This window comes from Calliphora vicina, chromosome 1, assembly GCF_958450345.1.
Source record: "Calliphora vicina chromosome 1, idCalVici1.1, whole genome shotgun sequence".
In the NCBI taxonomy this organism is placed as follows: Eukaryota; Metazoa; Arthropoda; class Insecta; order Diptera; family Calliphoridae; genus Calliphora; species Calliphora vicina.
The window spans coordinates 2,655,220-2,674,950 of record NC_088780.1 but is presented as its reverse complement, the minus strand read 5'-3'; the positions used below and the strand labels follow the sequence as shown (position 1 = coordinate 2,674,950).

Here is a 19,731-nt window from a genome sequence, read left to right as displayed (position 1 = left end):
ATATACCTTTTTTTGTTCAGTGTACATTTATACTGTATTCATTCCACTGTTGGTTGTTTCGACAGACGGTCGGGTCGGTTGGTTGTTTGCTTAGTTGGATTGCTGGTTGCCAGTATCTGTACATACATACATATGCATACATATATATATATATTTGTATATGTATGTATTGTATGGTTGACTGCTGATGTTGATATTGTTCGCTTTAATACATTGGGAATGAACAACAAAAAAAATGTGAAAATATTTTCATTTTTATATTTTCCCAATGCCTTTGCTTTGCATCGAGTTGATGCGTCGTTGCTTTGTTTAAAGCAGAAATAAACTTAGTTCATGTGTTATTATAACATGACTGACGTTTAATGTTTTGATGGTCCGACGTCGCCAACTAAATGTGTTTGGATGAGATATAGTCTCTTATACACAGTGATATACTTGTACACATTTCCATACCTAGATGCCTAGATGATGTTGGAGGTGGCAATACATAGTTGAAAATTTGTGTTTTTCTTTTGTGAAATTGTTTCACAGCTATGTATGTATGTATGTAGGTATGTCTACAGTCATGGGAAGATATTGCCCACATTTACTAAATTTATGCTTCTTAAAACACTACAGATACCATGTATGTAGTATGTACATACGAATGGATGGCAATTCTTCAATGTTAACTCTGTTACTTTTATTCTCACACAATGTTATTATGGAGATTTCCTTGATCTTTCCAAAGCGGTTGGTTCTTAACTAGATAAATACCTACTATGATGTATGTAGGTAAATTTGTTTATCTTAATTCGTCTAGGACTAATCCATCATTTAAAAACACTTAACAACAAATAATTTTCGTTGAGAGTGATGATTATGGAATGCCAGGAATTTAGGTAAACTCCTAATCTTGTACACAGGTAATTTTCGTTAGTCAGGTACATGGTATATTGCATTTCACTGACTACCTGTTTAAAGTAATTACAAATAGGATGGGAATTCTACATAAAATGTGAGTAGCTGTGAAATCCCTCAATATTCAATTGTAGCCAAATATTTTTTTCCAAATTTATTCCAATAATATTTTGATGAATTTTAATTAGTTATTTGAACAATTACAATAATTTTTTTAGAACTAACAGTAATTTACTACAGGATTTCACTGTACATTTATATTTAATGATAATAACGATCCTCAAGATGATGGCGATGATAGAAGTAAATCGATAGGGTTGTCATTCGAATACAAATTATTCGAATAATCGAGGAAAATAAAGATTTTATTCGAATGAATAAACATTTTCAATTTAGATTTAATCAATAACTGTCGAATATATATTCGATCAAATTAATTTCCAAGATTTGAGGTAAATATCTCAAAGAAACAATACCATTAATTCCCAATATTACAATATTTGCAATAGAAAATTTGTTCTTTCGATTTCGAATTGAATCTGATTTTAAATATGTACATATATTTGATTAAGTTATTCGAATAATATTTTTACACATTCTTCGTTCGAATAATCGATCACTCGATTAATAAAAATATCCTTAATATTTAATCGATCAAAATTAAACTCAAATAATTGCCAACCCTAATCTTCATCGATCGCGTAAAGTCGTAAAGTCAAACTATAAAGTTTCATTATGGCCTAATACTCGAGAGTTTGTGATGAGTAAGTAGTGCTGCTAGGCAGAGAGTTGAAGACTCAAAACACACAGCATATGATTGCTAAGCTTTACATATTTCTCGAAATATCGTATCGTCAATATCGATATCGTGGTAGTTGTGTGTTTTGTCGTTCCAAAATATGCTGGTGCTTAAGAAATCAGGTTTGTCTTGTGGTATGCGTGCATGTATTATGTACGTAGCTTGTTTTTTTTCTTTTTTTTTGGTTGGTTGGTTGATATGTGTGCGATGTCTTTTAAAACCAGTTATATATTTTTTACAGTGTATGAACGGTTCGAAAATACTCTTTGTTAAGTTAATAGCGTAGCGTTGGCTAACATCGTTCATAAACATAATAAACATTTCATAGTCTGTAAATACACACAGTCGGTCCTCAACTCGAATACGTCGTCTTATTTCTGGCTTTTACTTGTTAAGTTCAGCCGCCGCCAACAGGCTTGGCAAAACAGAAACATTTTTCAAAAGATATTGTTTAAGTTCGAAAGCTGGTTTCACCACCACCAACCACCACGGTTGGTTGTTGGGTAGATTTGAAACTAAAGCTGTTTCACTGGCTTGATGATGTTGATGGTTGCGATGATGTAGAAGAAGTTGATGTTGTGAAGAAGACGATGTCGACGATGAGGATGATGATTTTCAGTTTATTATAGAGCTGCTGCTGTTAAAGTATGTTTTTGTATTTTTCGTTTACTTGGTTGGTTAGATAGCAAAGCGCTTACATAAAAAATCTAAAACTACCGAGTGACCAATAGACCGTCCACTAAACGTGCTTATAAGATTTTAGCTGTATGTGAATGAGTAGCTCATATAAAAGGTTTTTCGTTGCTTTGGATTTGGAATATTCATGCTTTGGAACGGATGTTCACATATTGCGTATTACAATAACAGGCACAATCACTCTCATAGAGTTAATTATGATGATGATTGCAGTTGTTGTTTTATTTTAAAACAATCATTACAGTACTTGGTTGATAATGATGACCATCAACATGAGATTATTAGGTTTATTGAAAACTAAAAACAATATCTACTATTAGTTAGAATGAAGAAAGAATAATTAAATCTTGTAATCCTTAAGAATATTCAAATTTAACAAATTACAGAAGATTGAGCATGCGCAACTGATAATTCTCATTCAACCACTAAAAGCCAATAACGAATGTAGACCAACAGCTTTGAGTACAACCCTTCTGATCTTTTTTTTTTGTATTTCATAGGAAAACTTATTGTTTCCAAACTTTAGCACTCAGGCACACATAAACAAAGTCAAACAAGTCCCAAATGGTGACAGGAAAATGAGAAATTTCTAAAAATACACCAAAAAAAATTAAATAAGAACTGCAGTAAAATAATGATATTTACAAAAGAAGGGAATACAATAAGCAGCCAACATGGTACATTATACTTTCGAACGTAGTTTCGGTTTTTTATAAGCCGACTACTATCGAACGTACTGAAAGGTACAATAATAAAATTTGCCCTCTTTCGTTTTGTACGAAAAGTAAGGGATGAAGTGAAATTCGATTTTACCATCATCATTACAACTAGTACTACCACCACCAACTCAGCCATCAGCAGGCAACTAAAATAAAACCTAAATAAGCATGAAGAATGAAAGGAAGTAGGAAAATGAAAAAGGCACGTCAAGGAAAATAACACATGCCGTGCCATGACGGCTAAGCCGTAGCTGTGGCAGCAGTAAATGTAGAATAACTAAAACTGAATCGATTCGAAACTCACCCCGTAAAATGTATTTCTGCCTGCCTGCCTACTTGGTTGCTTGCTTGCGTTTAGACCGCCGTATCTGTATCTTAAAAAATATATAGAAATCCCTTTAATGAACAACGTACAACCAAGAATGGAGAAAAACCTAAATTCTATATAAAATAATATGAAATGAAATGAAATACAACAAACAGCAGCAGGGCAACGGCATATGGCAACTCATAAACACAATGGAAACATTTTCATTATTTTTTTTTCTTTTTCGTTTTTGTTATTTTCTGTGAATTGTGTGCGTGCGTGTGTGTGTGTTGTATATTCTGAAATGTTTGAATACGACGTCTGTAATGTAATTCTCCTTACGTACTAGTTATTTTTATAAATACACTTATTTGTTTGTATGTTTCTCTGTATTTCACTAAGGAGGAGGATGATAATAATGATGTTGTTGTTGTGCTTAGCATTTGTAAGAAAAACAACTGCGTCATCAGACTTATTCAATGTAAACTCTCTATTTTAAGGATTTCTTTTTTCTGCTTAGTATTGAAATATTTATACCATGTAGAGATGGAAAAACACACTGCTTGTAATAGATTAGGCCACAGTAGGTAGGGTGTTGTAATGGTTCAACTCTGTTAGATCCTTTAGAAGTCATAGATCGCTCGATCGTTACAAATTATTAAAATTACTTTATTTGCCCTGAAAAGTTTAAACAATAGTTCTAACAACTTATTTTTTTTCTATTTCTTCTTCTAGGTTAACTCAGCCATGGGTCTACAAGCCACAACCGCTACAAAGCGGAAACATGATCTTACATTTGATAGCAAGGACACAAACACCTACACAAATTGTCCGCCGCCAATAAAGACCAGTAAATGGTCGTTGAATAATAATAATTACATCGATGCTGTCGGAGAGCAAAAACTTGCAGCCGTTAATGGTATTAAGACAAACAACAGCAATAATAATAACAACAACAACAATAACGAAAACAAAAGGTGTGACATGTCGTGTGGCACTATTTCGTATAACTTAAGAAATGGCAAAGAAGTTCTAAGAACTAAAGTGACATCGGTAAAGCCCGTATTAAACGCCATTGTCGCTAATATACCAGTTGCTGGTGAAGTTGATGCTACCACACCCTTGCCGCCCACCTCGTCGACACTCGTGCCGGAGGATAGTATAGCAAAACTAGAGGTTGTAGCAAGTGTACCTTGGACCTCGGCACCGGAACCAGTCGATTGTATATCGAAATTACAAGCAGTGGCCGTGCCTAGTGATCCTTGGGGCAGCATCTCGACACGTTCGACTCTGGCCACTACATTGCTTAGTGCTGATGAATTAGATGACGATGATGATGACTTTGAAGATGACTATGAAGAAGAAGAAAGTATTATTCCCACATATTGCCCCTTGAGATACCATACATTCCCATCGGCGAATTCACCATCATCATCATCATCAGCATCACCATCGCCGAACCATCAAAATCAGCGTATGGGAGGTAGTTTTACTACTTCTCAGAGTTATGGATCTAGGCCTAACTATTACTCTGAACCATTTCCCCAGCAAAATTGCTCGCGTACTGGTAGCCCCCAACATTTGCGTGTGGGTAATGGATTTACTTGGCCAAACGGCAACAATAGCAGTTTTTATGCTTCCCCAGAATCTGCCTACACGTCTCCGCAGCAACAACAACATGCTGCGTCTCAACAACAACATCAACCTCAAGTTCAGCAACAAACTATTAGATGTGCGGAAAATGGTAAATCCTATTTGGAATTAGGCTGCACTAGTCCTGTACCGAATGTTACGAATAACACAGTACCCGCACCATCACCCACGCCATTCGTTGGTCTGCATGTTGCCGCGCCCGCTGCTCATGAAGCCAGACTACCATTGAAACGTTGCTGTGACGGTCGCGGCTCTTGGTGCGGCTCTAATAAGACCTGCTACAAAGACATTCGTCTAAAAATTCGAAATTTATCCATGTTCAAACTATCACGTTTCCGTCAAGTGTCCGAACAGTCATTGTACAGATCAGTATTAATTTGTAATACACTAAAAAGAATCGACAGAGAAATTGAAGCAGAGGCAAAAGAATTACACCAGGCAGCTGCACATGTTGCACAGCAACATCATAACCACCTTAATCACAGCACTACCACTGCTCACCATCAACCTCAGTCGCAGTACCATCATCATCTGCATTCGCACATGCAGATACAGTCGCCATTGCCATCGCATAACAACAGCAACAACGGACATCATCATCAGCTGCCTCAACAACAACAACATCATTCCCAACAGCCCATGCTACACCCTCAACATCAGGATTATATGCCAGTTCCCAATTGCGGTCGTCTTGGTGGTAATGTTGAGTACCAGAATCATCAACAGCAACAACAACAACAGTCTGCGGCCCAACAAAACTTTCATCAGCATCACTATCAAAATGAACGTATGGAATCGTCTCCATTCCAAAATTCTTTGCAAAAACCCGCCCCCACAAGTCAGTTTCTAAATAATCATCAAAGTTCCAATAATTGTACGGGATCCGTGACAACAACTCTGCATCCATATGACCATTATCCCTTTCGGGAAACACATTCGGGTCGTGCCACTCCTTACCCAAGCCAACCTGTGATATCATTACCACCTGTTTCTGCCTCTGCATCACCATCATCTTCGTCTCAAGTGCAATCATCTGTGACATCTCCCGCAACAAATACCACAGCAGTCTCGACCGCCTCCTCAATAACATCCGATACAGATTCCGGTTATGCGGATGATGACTCAACTCGTTCAATTAACTGGAGCTCCGTGCTAAGTCTCTCATCGCAATCAGCCTTAGATCCGCTCAATAATAACGATCTATTTTCAATACTACCACCTGCGAATCCAGCTACTGCCGTACCCGTATCCATACCTTCATCCTCCTCAACAACAAATGGCAGCGAAACATCATCATCGTCCTCCTCATCCATGGCTGTGGCAATCAGTGGTACCTTTACAACCGTTCAGTCGTCATCTGCGTCCTCACCAGCTGCGACAAGCAGTTTATGCAACACGTCCACAATTCCCCCATCTGCCACAACCACCGCCACCTTTACAACATTATCGACCATCTCGTCTGCAACGCATTCACTCACCTCCTCCTATGTCAGCAGCATGAGTTCCAATTTAACATCAGCTGCGTCGACTTGGGAATATGGATTTCTAGACATGGAATTCGGATTGGGGACCGAATTTACGGAACTGGCTCCTAGCTGCAAACTCTCTGCAGATGATTTCGGATTCAAAAACAGTCTAACACCCGTAACTGTGACTCGTTACGATAATGAACTTGAACAACCTGCACATATAATGGTCGGCAGTTAGTATCAGTTGTAAGCAACTCCTCTACAACTCGTTTTATTATGTTGCAAGCAGGCCACCACCTCCTCGTCCACAAAAAGTATTTCTAAACATTTAAGTTGAAGCTTATCCAGCTTTAAAATGCCACTTTAAATCCTTAAGTTACCATCTAAGTTTACGTTTTTTATTACACATTTTAGTTATTTCTCTCTTCAAAAGTAAATTGCTCAGGTTGTGAACACATTTTTTTCTCTAACCGTTAGAATTTTTTATATAGAAATGCTACCTATGGAAGTCAATGATCATTAATCCAGAAATCAAGTTTTAAAAGCTTTATTTCGGAACACTGGCAATTCGCAAATCAATTTTTTTAAATTTAATCAATTTTACATTTTATATAAATCTAATATTTGTATTTAAGAGTATTTGTGGGTGTAAGTGGTCCATAAGGAACATTAACATTTTACATTTACTATAAATTAAATTTTCGACAAAATACAAAGCTTTTATTACAAAAAATTAATAAATAATCATTGACATTCAATCTATTTAATTCCTATTTTTACTGTACTGCATACAACTAGTAAATTTGTCTAAACATTTTGTAAATACTTGTAATTAATATTAAACTAATTTAAGAATTTCCAAAATCTATCGTTAGCTGCAATCTAAGATATTGTTATTAATTTAAGAAAATATGAATTTTATTAGAAAAACAAAGAACTTCTTTTAAAAGGATTTCTTAATTTAATTTTGATTTAAGTGCAAATCATTGTAAATATTTTCCAAGGTATTTTATTTTTATTTATGAAAAAAAAATAACAACTAAAAATGTTTCAAAAGAACAAAAAGTAAAACAAAGTTATTAAAGAAGAAAAAAAACAAATAAAAAATAATGAAAAACAAGTGTTTTAAAAAATTAAAAAAAAAACTGATTTTTATTTGCAACAATTATTAACTGAGCTTGATTCAGAAGCTTTTGTTTTGATAAACAAAAATTTACAACAAGGGTTAAACTTAATTCGAGTACACTGCATTTAATGGCGCCATTCCGTTTGCATTTTCCACATTTTTCATTTGCGAAAGATGAGACTGAGGTATTTCGAATGGTATATATGCTTTTTAAGTAACCTTGTGCAGTCTGTGAGTATTTCTCCAGCGAACATATTTATGTGTTTTACGCTTACGACAGTTTCCTACTAGATTTAAGATAAAATGTAACCTGTTTATTTAATCTAGTACAAATTGTACTAGATTGGCGACTACGCCAACCACGATAAGGGTTTAATAATTTTATATTTAAAGTTTAATCTTTAAAAATTACCACTTGTAAATATTTATCAGGGTACATTTTACATCACTGCAATAAATTTTATCAAAAAAAAACTATGCTCACTGTTTGTTAATATTGAAATTGTTGCAATATTCAACATATGAAGCTTTGCAAAAGTCTACATACGTCTTTTACTTCTATACAACATTGTTATGATAAAGCCGTTAATTTCACAATTGATCAGTTGATTTAAATTTATAGTAGCTGCGTGTGTGAGATTTGGTGCTAATTTTTTATTAATTGTAATACAATGAATCTCAAAATGGCGAAAATAGAGGAAATAACCGCCGACTTCGGAACATTAGTTGTCAAGTTGTCAAATAAAGGAAAATTTACGGCAAATGTGGGGGAAATCGTTAGTTTGTCAAAATCTAGAGAGATATGAAAGTTTGTTACGAACAGGATGTCCATTAAAGTTTGATGAAATATTAAGGTGTAAAATTGTAAGAGAAGTCCTAGAAATTCCAAATAAATTAGCGTAGAATGAAAAAATATGTATCAAAAAGGTTATGAATTTTATGTCGATGCTTTTTTAAAAAAGCTGGACTTCAGTCGTTCAGTCGTCAGATAAAAACCGATCATTAGTCGTAAAACTCTACATAAGGGTATATTTTTTGTTGTCATTAAAAAAAACTCAAAATTTTACCAAATTTAGTTTTGAACAAATAATTTTGCCAAGTAAAATACATAAATAAATTCGGGTGATTAGCTGTGAGATTTAATCTTGTGAAAAACCAATGTATGACCAAAATAACAACAGTGTTTGTATGTTTTTTTAAATTTTTCAGATGAAAGTTATTCTTTGATGTGAAATACCTGATTTTGACATTGAAAATCATGTTGCCGAGAGGCTACCTGATTAGATTGTATCATCTAAACATGTTTCCGCCTTTGCATGTTAAAAAATCTTTGTCTCATGCGTTGCTAATGTCACAAATAAACTATTGTATTGAGGTTTATTCGGGTTGCAACGCAGGAAACAGAAAAAAAATCAAGGCTATTGTTCATAAAATTGTGAGATTTGTTTATGGACTTAGCCTAAGGGCCCACGTTTCTAATCACTTAAAAGATGTTTTTAACCTTGCATTTGAGGATTTTTTAAAGTTTCGTTTATTAATTTACCTATTTAATATTGTTAAATATCAAAGGCCTCTGCATTTTATGCAGATGATATCCTTTACTAAATCACTCAGAAATCCTTAGATAATATATCGTATTCATAACATACCATATTAACATTCTCTTGTTGTACGCGCCGCACGATTGTGGAATTGCTTTCCAATAAGTTTACGTTCTTTTGCTATGTCTTTGGCAACGTTTAAGCGAAGACTTACTGATTTTTTCAATTTTACAATATGTACTGTAGTCAATAATTAATTGGACAATATTTTAATTTGTCTTATTTGGATTATATTTTCATATGTGTATTGGAGTCGTTAAAATGTTTTAGATGTTATTATATTGATCTCTTTTTGATATGTGAACAAATATTTTAAGTTTTTCATATGGTAATATTATTTTTATTGGCCAATAGGCCACATGTATTACTAATGAAATAAATAAATAAAATAAAAAAAAAATTAATTAATTTTCAGACTTCATTTGCTAAATGTATTCACGTAACAATTTTCAAACCTGACATACTTTTATAATACTAATTGTTGTTTATGCAAAAGTTCGCAAATGTAAAAACCTTATGCCGATTCTAAGTCGGTATAGAAAATAAAAATTAAAACAAAATCTGAACTTACCTCATTATGGAATTCTTGTATGTTCTTTATTTTGATTTAAATTTCATTGAAATCTTGTTGAAGCTTATTTCTAATATCATCTGTAACAATAAAACCATTTCCATGTCCCGGAATTATATATGAACATAATTTAGCCAACATTAAACGATTTTCTTTCTGCAGTTTTTGGTTTTCCGATCCAGCATTTGTCCATATTTGAGAATCCCATACATCTTGGCCATTTTCAAATAAATCGCCACATACACCAACAGTGCCACCCAGATCGGTGTTGTTAACTAGCAAACTAACACAATCTGAAGTATGGCCTGGAGTACGAATTATTTCGACTTCACCAACAATCAACGAATATGGTTGCACCCAGTCGTAGTTGGGATACTTATCCCGGTAAGACATACACGAAGCCACAAAATGCAAGTCGGCATTTGTAAAAAGATAATTACATCCAATATGATCTGAGTGGCCATGAGTGCAAACAACGTAATTTATATCTTTAGGTTCCAGGGAATGTTGTTTTAGGGCCTTTACAATAACCTCGCCATCCCAAGCAGTCATCGTATCAACAATTATATTTTTTCCGCAACGTGTTTTGATTAAAGTCGAGGTACAATTTGCAAGCATAACATTTGAATCCAATGGATCACTTCGTGAATATCCCACAGATAAAATATGCACCTTATTAAACATAATTTTTACTTTTTCCAATTAGCTTCACAACTTTTGTTTACACGCGCCAAATTTGTTTTACCCAAAAAAAAGTAAAATTCACTCACTCTGAATGGTTCGTTTTTTTCTTGTCAGACACAGTCTAGGCGAATTTATACAAGGTGGAATCAGTCGAACAGCTGATGATTTTTTTCTCTTTTTGGGTCTAACAACTGTCAAGGCATGTTTTTATATTTAAATATCTACATATTCTATGCTTATTAACAAAATATTTATGGTTTACATAAATAAGTAAAGCCATCACTATTAAATTATCTTCACCATATTAAGTTTAAATACTTATTTGTTTAATTTTTCATTTTGGTTTTTTGACATTTGTTAAGAACAATCGTTGTTTTTGTAGAACTGACACCACCTTGTATGAATTCGCCTTGTGAAAAATTTATTGAACAGACTGAATTTGAAAATAAAAAATTAAATTTACAAATTATTTAAAGACTACTATAAATACAAATTATTACAAGTAGTATACAAGTATAAATGCAGGAGTAAATTAGGTATTTACATTCTTTTTTCAAAAATATTTATCTTGTAGGGTTCACAAGTCAATTGTTCGAATAGTCTAATCTTTTTAGAAATCGAAAAAAGTCAAAATTTTTCAATTATAGTATCATGTAGTAACCCCCGTCATAAGACAAGACATTAATTTGCTCACACAGCGATCGTGTTATTTTCCGCGCATGAATTTATCTCATGTGGACAACTCATGTCGATGTTATGTTCTTCTTCGAACAACGTTGTCCGAACAATTGTTCACACAATTTTGTCTAACATCAAGTGTAATTTTAATACAAAAAGACCGCCACTTCAAAAAAATTAAAACACATGTTGTTCCCAAACCGAAGAACATTAACAAAAATTTGTTTCCGTAATTCAACCTGTATTTAAGATTCTAGAATATTTTTAAGATTTTCGATTGCATTCGATTTGTTATTTTACAATTATCGCTCGGTTAATTGTATTTTATTATTAAATATGGACCTCTTAAATCAAGATTATGTACACTTGATACATCAATGTTTCCGCTATAGTCGAACTTAGGTTTTTAATATCGAGAAAATCGGACCATAAATGGTTGAGATATAAGCTAAAAACCACGATTATCTGGATTTTAAATACTTTTTTCGATATTTTTTCACCATTTTTTAAATTTAAAATTTTTACGTGCTCCCTCTTAATGTAAGAGCTTTGTCTCTTTAAAGTGTAATTTTCTATATAAGTATGGACTTGAAAGACTGTTGATATCCAGAAAAGGTTTATTGGGCGAAGCTGGTGTTCGACAAAACCCACTGTAGAAAGTAACTGCGATCGGCTGAATGCCTGCTAAAAATACATAAAAGTAATTAATGTTCATATGATTTATATCAACGCCACTTTTCGTTTAGCGTTGTCCACATATTTTGCTCCTGAACGATGCATTCCATTAATACATATAATCTCATGTTCCATTTTACCTGAATATAAATAGCAGTTACTATTTAAATCAATTTAAAACGGTATGATTTTAATTGTTTGTAGGTCTTTAATATAAAAGTTAATTAAATTCAATAAATTGTATTATAATAATATATTTTCTTAAAATTACTGAGAATCACTAGAACTTGAACTAGAACTGTCCGTAGACATGACTTCTACATCATCTTGTGAGGCCTCTTTATGTGATCGCGTTTCTAATGCGACCGAATTACCCGAAGAACCCATGGACATGTGTAATTCACCCATATTTGTCCAATTGAATTGATTTTGAAAAGCATTTGGTACTTCATTCATATTACGTTGATTATCAGTCATGCTATTCTGATGCGCGACACCGCCTCCATTGATATTAAGATCCGATTTTCCCAGGAATCCATTTCGCATCTCAATATCTGTTGGATACGGACGACGAACATCGCCGATACACCATGTCAAAGGTGCGCTAACCGCATTTGCCGAACTTATACGGTGTGCATACTTGATCAACTCCTCTGACGATACAGGTCTTTTATTGGCTTGATTAATACTGGCTAGTTTCCGACGGGCTTGAAATATTGCTGTGGATAAAATATGTTCAGCCTCTTTGAGAGACTTTTGCAATTTTTGTATTTCACGATCCTGCAAATTATGTGTTGTCATTAGAATTTTTGACCAACATTCAGTAAATTTTAATTGTCTAACCTGCACATCTACTTTTGCTTTCAAGTCATCCATTTTTTGTTCCAATTTTGCCTGCTCATCAGCCAAATCTAACATTTTGCGAAACTCTTCATCCTTTGCTACTAAAAGGTCAACCAATGCGGTATGCTCAGCAGTTGACATTTTTTGATGTTTTGGCGATAGATTATCTATTAGTTCCCTAAATAGAAAAATATGCTAATATTATTATTGTTGGGACATTTTATATTTTACCGCTTACATACTTTGATATTAACTCCATGTCATCTATTAAAAGAAGCAAACGCTCCTTTGTGCTCAAATGGAAAGACATTTTTAATGTAAATAAAATAAACCAAAAATTTCGCAAAACTTTAATGCTTCTTCTACTAATAAAAGGTAAATTAATACATCTATGAAATGATAACACAATTCTTTTCTCTGCAGAAAACAGTGATGACTACGTTATTTTATTCTCCGGAGCATTTTTGAACTCAAAATAATGTTTGAATACTAATATATATTAACTTGGGGGTTACACGATCAAGCTTTGCCTTTCACTCACACTTTTAAGAATTGAAACGAACTTGCATTCAATTTCACATTCAAGTTGGTGTTCAATTTTTCATTCAAGAAAACAGCTGATTACATTTTTATGTCCAATTTGTACTAAAATTGTTTTCAAGTTGCGTGCTGCCTACGTCACCGCTTTCAATTTTTATAAATTTTGACAAACAGTATATGTAAAAGACTATCAAGAAAAACTTGATCGATCATATATATCAAATATATTTACAAACAACGCAGTATTGTATTAATATTTGTCAAAAACTTAGTAGGTATTTATAAATGTTTTAAAACTTAAAAAATATAAATAAGGTTTTATGTACATATGTATAAAAATATTTATTTTTATCAGATTTTGCCTATGGTCATTCTATAGACATTTATGTATCATAGAGGCATATTCCGGGAAGATAATTGATTCTTATATATTAAAAAAAATTGCAAACAAGTTTTGAAAAATATCAACTTTTTTGTAATTTGTCTTACATGTTGGTCCATAACTCTGGTTTTACTTGACATTTCTGATCACCATAGAATATTTGGGAAATTGTCAACCCCTAAGTCTTTCCCTGTAGGCCGTATTATGCCTTCAACAGGCAGACGGAGGGACAAAGCACCATCTTTTTGGTGGTGGATATAAAAATATTTCGAATACTACCTTGTAAACAAGATATGTATTTATGGAGTTATTAATATGTTAAATTTGAAAAGTACTAATACACTGTATTACGTTTGTAATTATTTTTAACAATATTATTAACCCAGGCGACTTTTTAAACGTTGAATATAAATCGCCGGAATTAAATTCATGATTTTATTCTTTGCAAGCACTGTTTTTGGCATATGTTATTTGTTTACTTCTTGTTTTGGCAAATACGAATTTCGTTAAATTATTCCGGATTGAAGATTTCTCGTAGCATTGTGTAATAGTTGGTTAAATTTATTTTTTGAAACTGCATCGACATGCAAAGATCAATTTTCGAACAGTTATTCCAAAAGGCCTGCAGATATTATAGCTATAAATCCGTTAAGCGTCCTGACTTCACGGCAATATCGAAAGTTGTGTCGCATCCAGTTGGCAAGGAAGTCCGACCTAAGGAAAATGTAGATCTTACAAAACAACTGCAAGCCAAAATTTTAGCAACTGGGCCGATAACTATCGCTGAATATATGCAAGAAGTTTTAATAAATCCACAGTCGGGTTATTATATGAACCGGGACGTTTTTGGTCGCGAGGGAGATTTCATAACCTCACCGGAAATATCGCAAATTTTTGGAGAAGTAAGTGAAAGAGATGGTAAAAAAGTTCTTGTATTGAAATAACTATTTGTAAGCTTGTTGCTATTTGGGTTTTAAGTGAATGGCAAAAAATAGGCGGACCCCCATTTCAGCTAGTGGAACTTGGTCCGGGAAGGGGTACTCTGGCACGTGATGTCCTGAAAGTGTTGTCTCAATTCAAACTTGGAAGCAACTTTTCTATGCATCTGGTTGAGATAAGTCCACATCTAAGCACGTTACAAGCTCAACTTTTGTGCTATAAACACGAAGCAGCCGACAGCAATACGGAAGGTTATTACCAGAAAGGAGTGACTGCCTCAGGCATACAAGTTTATTGGTATTCTCGACTGGAGGATGTACCTGCCGGATTTTCCATTGTATTGGCTCATGAGTTCTTTGATGCTTTGCCAGTACATAAACTTCAAATGGAGGATGGATTATGGAAGGAAGTACTAGTAGATATAGCCGACAAGCAGACTGATGAAACAGATTTTAGATTTGTTCTGTCAAAGAATCAAACGCCTATTTCAAAAATATTTGAACCTATAGCCGGAGAGACAAGACAATGCCTTGAATATTCAATAGAATCGGATCGCTTAATAAGTTTATTGGCTGGTCGTTTCGAAGCAAATGGTGGCATTGGATTGATAATTGATTATGGTCATTTTGGTGAAAAATCGGATACATTAAGAGTAAAGCTAATTCAATTCTTCACCATATACAAACATTCATTAACATATTTAATGTTTCCAGGCTTTTAAAAGGCACGAACTATTTAATCCCTTGAAATCACCAGGTACAGCCGATATAACAGTCGACGTCGACTTTAGGCAAATGAAGCGAGTTGCTGAAAGAGATAATAAGGTTTTATGTCTCGGGCCTGTTGAACAAGGACTTTTTCTGCAACGTATGGAGGGAGAAGTGCGCCTAGAGGTATTTACATACATATTACTGATAATAGTTATATTAAATATATATTTTTTAATTTAGCGCCTATTGAAAAATGCTTTGCCTGAAAATCAAACTACAATTAAGTCAGCATACGAGATGCTCACACAACCAGAGAAGATGGGATCCAGATTTAAATTCTTCTCCATGTTTCCGGCTGTATTAAAAGATCACTTACAAAAGTTTCCTGTAAATGGTTTCCAGTAGTCAGAATCTTACATGTGTGTATTAGATACATTTAAATTTATTTTACAATAAGATTTTAAAAATCGATGAAATTAAATAATTAATGTTATTTCTTGTTAAACGCTTCGTTGATGATTTTTGTCTCTTGGGGTGTAAACTGTAGTACAGCACTTATAGCATTCATCATATGCCGTTTTCCATCAGTGTCTTTGGACACAATGTAACTGATAATAACATTTTTCAAATACTCCAAATTCGCACCTTCCCGTGACTTACATCGCTCAAGTCTAGTAGATAAAACATTTTAAATTGAGTAGAATTAAAAAAAAAATTACATTAATCTTACCTATCGACTTGCTCTTCAAGTATTTCAATTTTATTGTTAAGTTCTTCTTGGGCGGTGACTTTTTCATGTATAGCTTTACGCATCGAAGTTTCTGCTTGATATTTAGATTTTCTTAAATTTGCTATCTCAATGTCTTTGCGTGCGATTTCATTGGCATAATGTAACATATGACAACTATCGCCCACTGATAGTTTTTTGGCCTTGATGTTTGATGATTTTTTGTAAGTTGTTTGGTGGTCTTGCACTACATCATCAAATGTTTCTCCATCAGATGATGTCGCGTTGTTGGTATCGTTTTTAGAGACATTCGACGTAGCCGTGCTGATATTGGGCTGGCTGCTGGAATGGAAGATTTCGAAAGATGTTTGTAAAGCTTTAATCTCCTGCTCCTTTTCATCGAGTAGTTGTAGAGAGCGTTGCCTTTGTTTTTGCAACTGCTGCTCCAAGTCGTTCAGCTTGCAACGATAATCATTTTCCGTGTCAGCATGTAAGGTTTGCCATTTGGTACGCTCTTCTTTTACTGCCACTCGTAATTTCTCGTTATAATTTTTCAACTCTAAATCTTGTTCGTCTATGTTGCGATTTAAGTCCTTGACCTTTTCCTGCAATGTGGTTATATGGTCTTTTTGCTGCTTCAATTTCTTTTCAAATTCGGAGACTTGAATTTTTGAAGCTTCGAGTTGTTGTGAAGCTCTTGCAATTTCCTCTTCGCATTGAGAATGGTCGGTGCCAACCGAGAAAATGTTTGTCAAATCAATCGGATTTGTTGAGTGGCTATTCGCCTGTAAGAGGATTTTCTTCAAATGCATAATATTTTCAACTATGTTTGCTATATCGTTATTAGTCGGTTTTGCTCTTTTGAGTCTTTTATCGTTGTAATAAATTTCATAGGGCGGTCCTTCTAATTGTGTCTTGTTGGAATGTTCAGAAGTCATCTTTTCTAAATCGTGTATTTGCGTCTTCAATAGTTGTATAGATTCTTGGTCCTGTTGTCTTAAGCGATCGTATGTTCCTACGGATGTACTTAATTCCGCCAATCTAGACTCAAGATTCGCTACACGGTTCTCGTGTAAGACAGCAAGTTTTCGTGATTGTTCTTCTGCCAGTTGAACTCGGTGTTGTTCGTTTTTAATTGCAATTGCATGATGTTCTTTCAATTGTTGCATTTCCCTTTGAAGTTGTTTCAATAATACTGAACTGTTTTGGCTGACTGATGAAGAATGGTCTACGCCACTTTTCTGGTCATTCAACTGTTTGAGTTGGGTTCTAGCTTCTTTCAATTGGGATTGTAGTTCTGTTATTCGCTTATTTTCAGCTTCATTGCTAGCAAATTGCATTTTAAAGTTGTTCAACTGCATCTCTATGCTCTCCTTAAGATGTCTCTCATCGGCATACAGCTTTTGAAGCTCTCGTATCATTAGCATTTGGTTGTTGGTTTCTTTTTCTCGTTCCTGTCGCTCAATTATTAACTTGGCCTTGAATTCATCGACATCAGCTCTTGCCATCTCTTCATTTTTCATTATTGTAGCCTGCAATTCATTTATCGTTTGTTCCTTTTGTTGAAGATGGGCACGCAATACTTTTTTGTCGGCTTGAAACGACGCTTCCATCCGAGATTTTTCAGCAGACAAAGTGGCCAAAGAATTCATAAGTGTCGCTATTTGGCCCTGCAGGGAAAATTGATCATCAGATTCTAAGTCGACATCTGTTTTTGAGGCCTCTGAACTTTTAGTTTGCCCTTCAGTGGCATCTCTTGAATTGCCAGATGACAATGGCTCCAGATTTTTATCATCTTTTTTGTTTAGTATGGCTGTTAAGCTGGCTTCGAGCGCTTCTTTTTCTTTAAGTAGCCCCTTGTAAGCTGTTATAATGTCTTAATTGGAAATAAATAAAATTAATCTGTAAAGTATATGAAAGCATACAAAGATGTTAGATTCCTAACTTACCTTTCAACCTTTTTTCATAGCGAGAAAGTTGCTCCTTCTGCGAATTAATTACCGATTCTAAATCAGTTCTTCTTTCCATTTTTAGGATATTTATATATTTTTTATTATTGCCACATAATTAGTTTAAACTAATTGATATACAATATGTATGATGAATAATAACAAAAACACAAAAAAAAATTTGAAACTTAACAGCTGAGCCAAGATGCATTTAATAAGGTGCCATCGGGAGCACAGCTGATTACAGACCTAGCACGCGATAATGTCAAAGTACATATATAAAAAATATTCGCCGGAATGCCATTATGTCAAACTCCATATGTTCATTTTTCGCCGTGGTGCAGAATCAATGTCAAACTTTGTTTACATCAAGGCGTATTTAACAAGGTGACAGCAGTGGCGAATTAAATGCACCTTGGTTTACATTTTGTAAATGTCAAACCAAGGTGCATTTAATAAGGTGCCATCGGCAGCACAGCTGATTATAGAAATAGCACGCACAAATGTCAAACTTCATATATAAAAAATATTCGCCCGTATATAGAGTTTGATATACGGACGTACGGGCGAATATTTTTTATATATGTAGTTTGACATTTGTGCGTGCTAATTCTATAATCAGCTGTGCTGCCGATGGCACCTTATTAAATGCACCTTGATATAGAGTTTGAAATACGGGCGAATATTGCATTAAACACATTCAAGACAGCAGGCTACACGACTACACGAACACAAATTCTGCTGGTTACAGTTGTAGTCGTGTGGCAGCTACTGAATTATTTTAAAGACGACAGCTACAAAGAAAACAGCTGATTTATAATTCAGTGGTGCCAGTTTAATAAAAAAATAACCGTACAAAATTCCAAAGTAATTAAGATTGAAACAATTATTTTGAGTAAAAATATATATATGGTTATAAATAATTATGTACCTGTTATTAATTTACATCAATATGGTTATCAAAAACTTCTCTTAATTAAGTAAAAAAAATATATTTTTTTTAAGCACTCATTTGATTTACATTTTTTATTATATTAGCAACACTATTTCTGCTTTGTAGTTGACAGAAATAGAAATTAGTTTAATTCGGCTACAGCGGCAAAAGCAATCGTGTGGCCGTGTAGCTGTGCTGTCGTTAATATAATCGTCTCCATATAAACGTGTGCATTTTATTTTTGACAGATTGAAGTTGGTAGCCTGCTGTCTTGAATGTGTTTAATGCATATTTTGTATATATGTAGTTTGACATTTGTGCGTGCTATTTCTATAATCAGCTGTGCTGCCGATGGCACCTTATTAAATGCACCTTGGCTCAATAGCTGTAATCCTTACACTTAGAAAAAATAATATAAGTATAATTATTTAATCCAGAATTTCTAAAATTAAAAAAACAAAACTGATTAAATGCATACTAGTAATAATAAATGATTAAATAAATGCATACTAGTAATAATAAACCCCCATATGCATAAAGGTATTAATAGACGTCAATACTGAGTATTAACACTTTTCAAATTTAAAATATTATTGAAATCATTCGGTATTTCATAAAATCGTTTCGAAAAATACAATTCTTGGATACACGATAGTATTACAAATATTTTATTTGTTTGTTGATTGATACTTTTCTGCTAACTTTATTTGTATTTTATATTTTCTTCACATTTTTGTTTTCCTTATTTGTATTTATAAATACATACCAGATACATATGAAAATAAAAAGTTTTTGAATTGTTTTAATACATTTTGGAATACCGACTGTA

The 19,731-nt window shown here is 33.8% G+C and overlaps 5 protein-coding genes across 6 annotated transcripts in view; 2 read left to right on the top strand and 3 right to left on the bottom strand.

The window, feature by feature from the left end:
• tara (taranis) overlaps positions 1-7,653 on the top strand; it is a 68,480-nt gene extending 60,827 nt beyond the window's left edge. For both annotated transcript variants that reach the window (XM_065498733.1, XM_065498734.1), the window contains exon 2: positions 4,157-7,653. In XM_065498733.1, coding sequence (XP_065354805.1) covers positions 4,157-6,781 — 2,625 coding nt within the window. In that variant the 3' untranslated portion in view covers positions 6,782-7,653. The remainder of the gene's footprint in view (positions 1-4,156) is intronic.
• A 2,184-nt stretch (positions 7,654-9,837) lies between these two features.
• On the bottom strand, positions 9,838-10,596 carry LOC135963427 (metallo-beta-lactamase domain-containing protein 1). The gene has a single exon (XM_065515268.1). It carries the CDS (start codon positions 10,523-10,525, stop codon positions 9,878-9,880), a length of 648 nt encoding a protein of 215 aa, XP_065371340.1. The 5' UTR covers positions 10,526-10,596; the 3' UTR covers positions 9,838-9,877.
• A 1,470-nt stretch (positions 10,597-12,066) lies between these two features.
• On the bottom strand, positions 12,067-13,090 carry MED4 (mediator complex subunit 4). Its single transcript, XM_065515265.1, has 3 exons — positions 12,964-13,090; positions 12,722-12,899; positions 12,067-12,658 (listed from the first exon to the last, which is right to left on the bottom strand). Exons 1-3 carry the CDS (start codon positions 13,029-13,031, stop codon positions 12,146-12,148), a joined length of 759 nt encoding a protein of 252 aa, XP_065371337.1. The 5' UTR covers positions 13,032-13,090; the 3' UTR covers positions 12,067-12,145.
• Positions 13,091-14,169: 1,079 nt separating this feature from the next.
• On the top strand, positions 14,170-15,797 carry LOC135949229 (protein arginine methyltransferase NDUFAF7 homolog, mitochondrial). Its single transcript, XM_065498728.1, has 4 exons — positions 14,170-14,545; positions 14,599-15,234; positions 15,296-15,475; positions 15,533-15,797. Exons 1-4 carry the CDS (start codon positions 14,228-14,230, stop codon positions 15,695-15,697), a joined length of 1,299 nt encoding a protein of 432 aa, XP_065354800.1. The 5' UTR covers positions 14,170-14,227; the 3' UTR covers positions 15,698-15,797.
• Positions 15,706-18,128, bottom strand: GCC88 (GRIP and coiled-coil domain containing 88 kDa). Its single transcript, XM_065498727.1, has 3 exons — positions 17,969-18,128; positions 16,023-17,895; positions 15,706-15,963 (listed from the first exon to the last, which is right to left on the bottom strand). Exons 1-3 carry the CDS (start codon positions 18,045-18,047, stop codon positions 15,783-15,785), a joined length of 2,133 nt encoding a protein of 710 aa, XP_065354799.1. The 5' UTR covers positions 18,048-18,128; the 3' UTR covers positions 15,706-15,782.
• Between the last annotated feature and the right edge of the window lie 1,603 nt (positions 18,129-19,731).

What these genes read in the sequence shown, in the direction of transcription:
- LOC135963427 (XM_065515268.1), bottom strand. Translation starts at nt 10,525, where the DNA reads ATGTTTAATAAGGTGCATATTTTATCTGTGGGATATTCACGAAGTGAT.
- MED4 (XM_065515265.1), bottom strand. Translation starts at nt 13,031, where the DNA reads ATGTCTTTCCATTTGAGCACAAAGGAGCGTTTGCTTCTTTTAATAGAT. An exon ending in GACATGGAGTTAATATCAAA is followed by an intron (nt 12,900 to 12,963) that starts GTATGTAAGCGG and finishes TTTTCTATTTAG; the next exon opens with GGAACTAATAGATAATCTAT. An exon ending in AAGCAAAAGTAGATGTGCAG is followed by an intron (nt 12,659 to 12,721) that starts GTTAGACAATTA and finishes CATAATTTGCAG; the next exon opens with GATCGTGAAATACAAAAATT.
- LOC135949229 (XM_065498728.1), top strand. Translation starts at nt 14,228, where the DNA reads ATGCAAAGATCAATTTTCGAACAGTTATTCCAAAAGGCCTGCAGATAT. An exon ending in TATCGCAAATTTTTGGAGAA is followed by an intron (nt 14,546 to 14,598) that starts GTAAGTGAAAGA and finishes ACTATTTGTAAG; the next exon opens with CTTGTTGCTATTTGGGTTTT. An exon ending in AAAAATCGGATACATTAAGA is followed by an intron (nt 15,235 to 15,295) that starts GTAAAGCTAATT and finishes TAATGTTTCCAG; the next exon opens with GCTTTTAAAAGGCACGAACT.
- GCC88 (XM_065498727.1), bottom strand. Translation starts at nt 18,047, where the DNA reads ATGGAAAGAAGAACTGATTTAGAATCGGTAATTAATTCGCAGAAGGAG. An exon ending in CTATGAAAAAAGGTTGAAAG is followed by an intron (nt 17,896 to 17,968) that starts GTAAGTTAGGAA and finishes TTTCCAATTAAG; the next exon opens with ACATTATAACAGCTTACAAG. An exon ending in CTTGAAGAGCAAGTCGATAG is followed by an intron (nt 15,964 to 16,022) that starts GTAAGATTAATG and finishes TTTATCTACTAG; the next exon opens with ACTTGAGCGATGTAAGTCAC.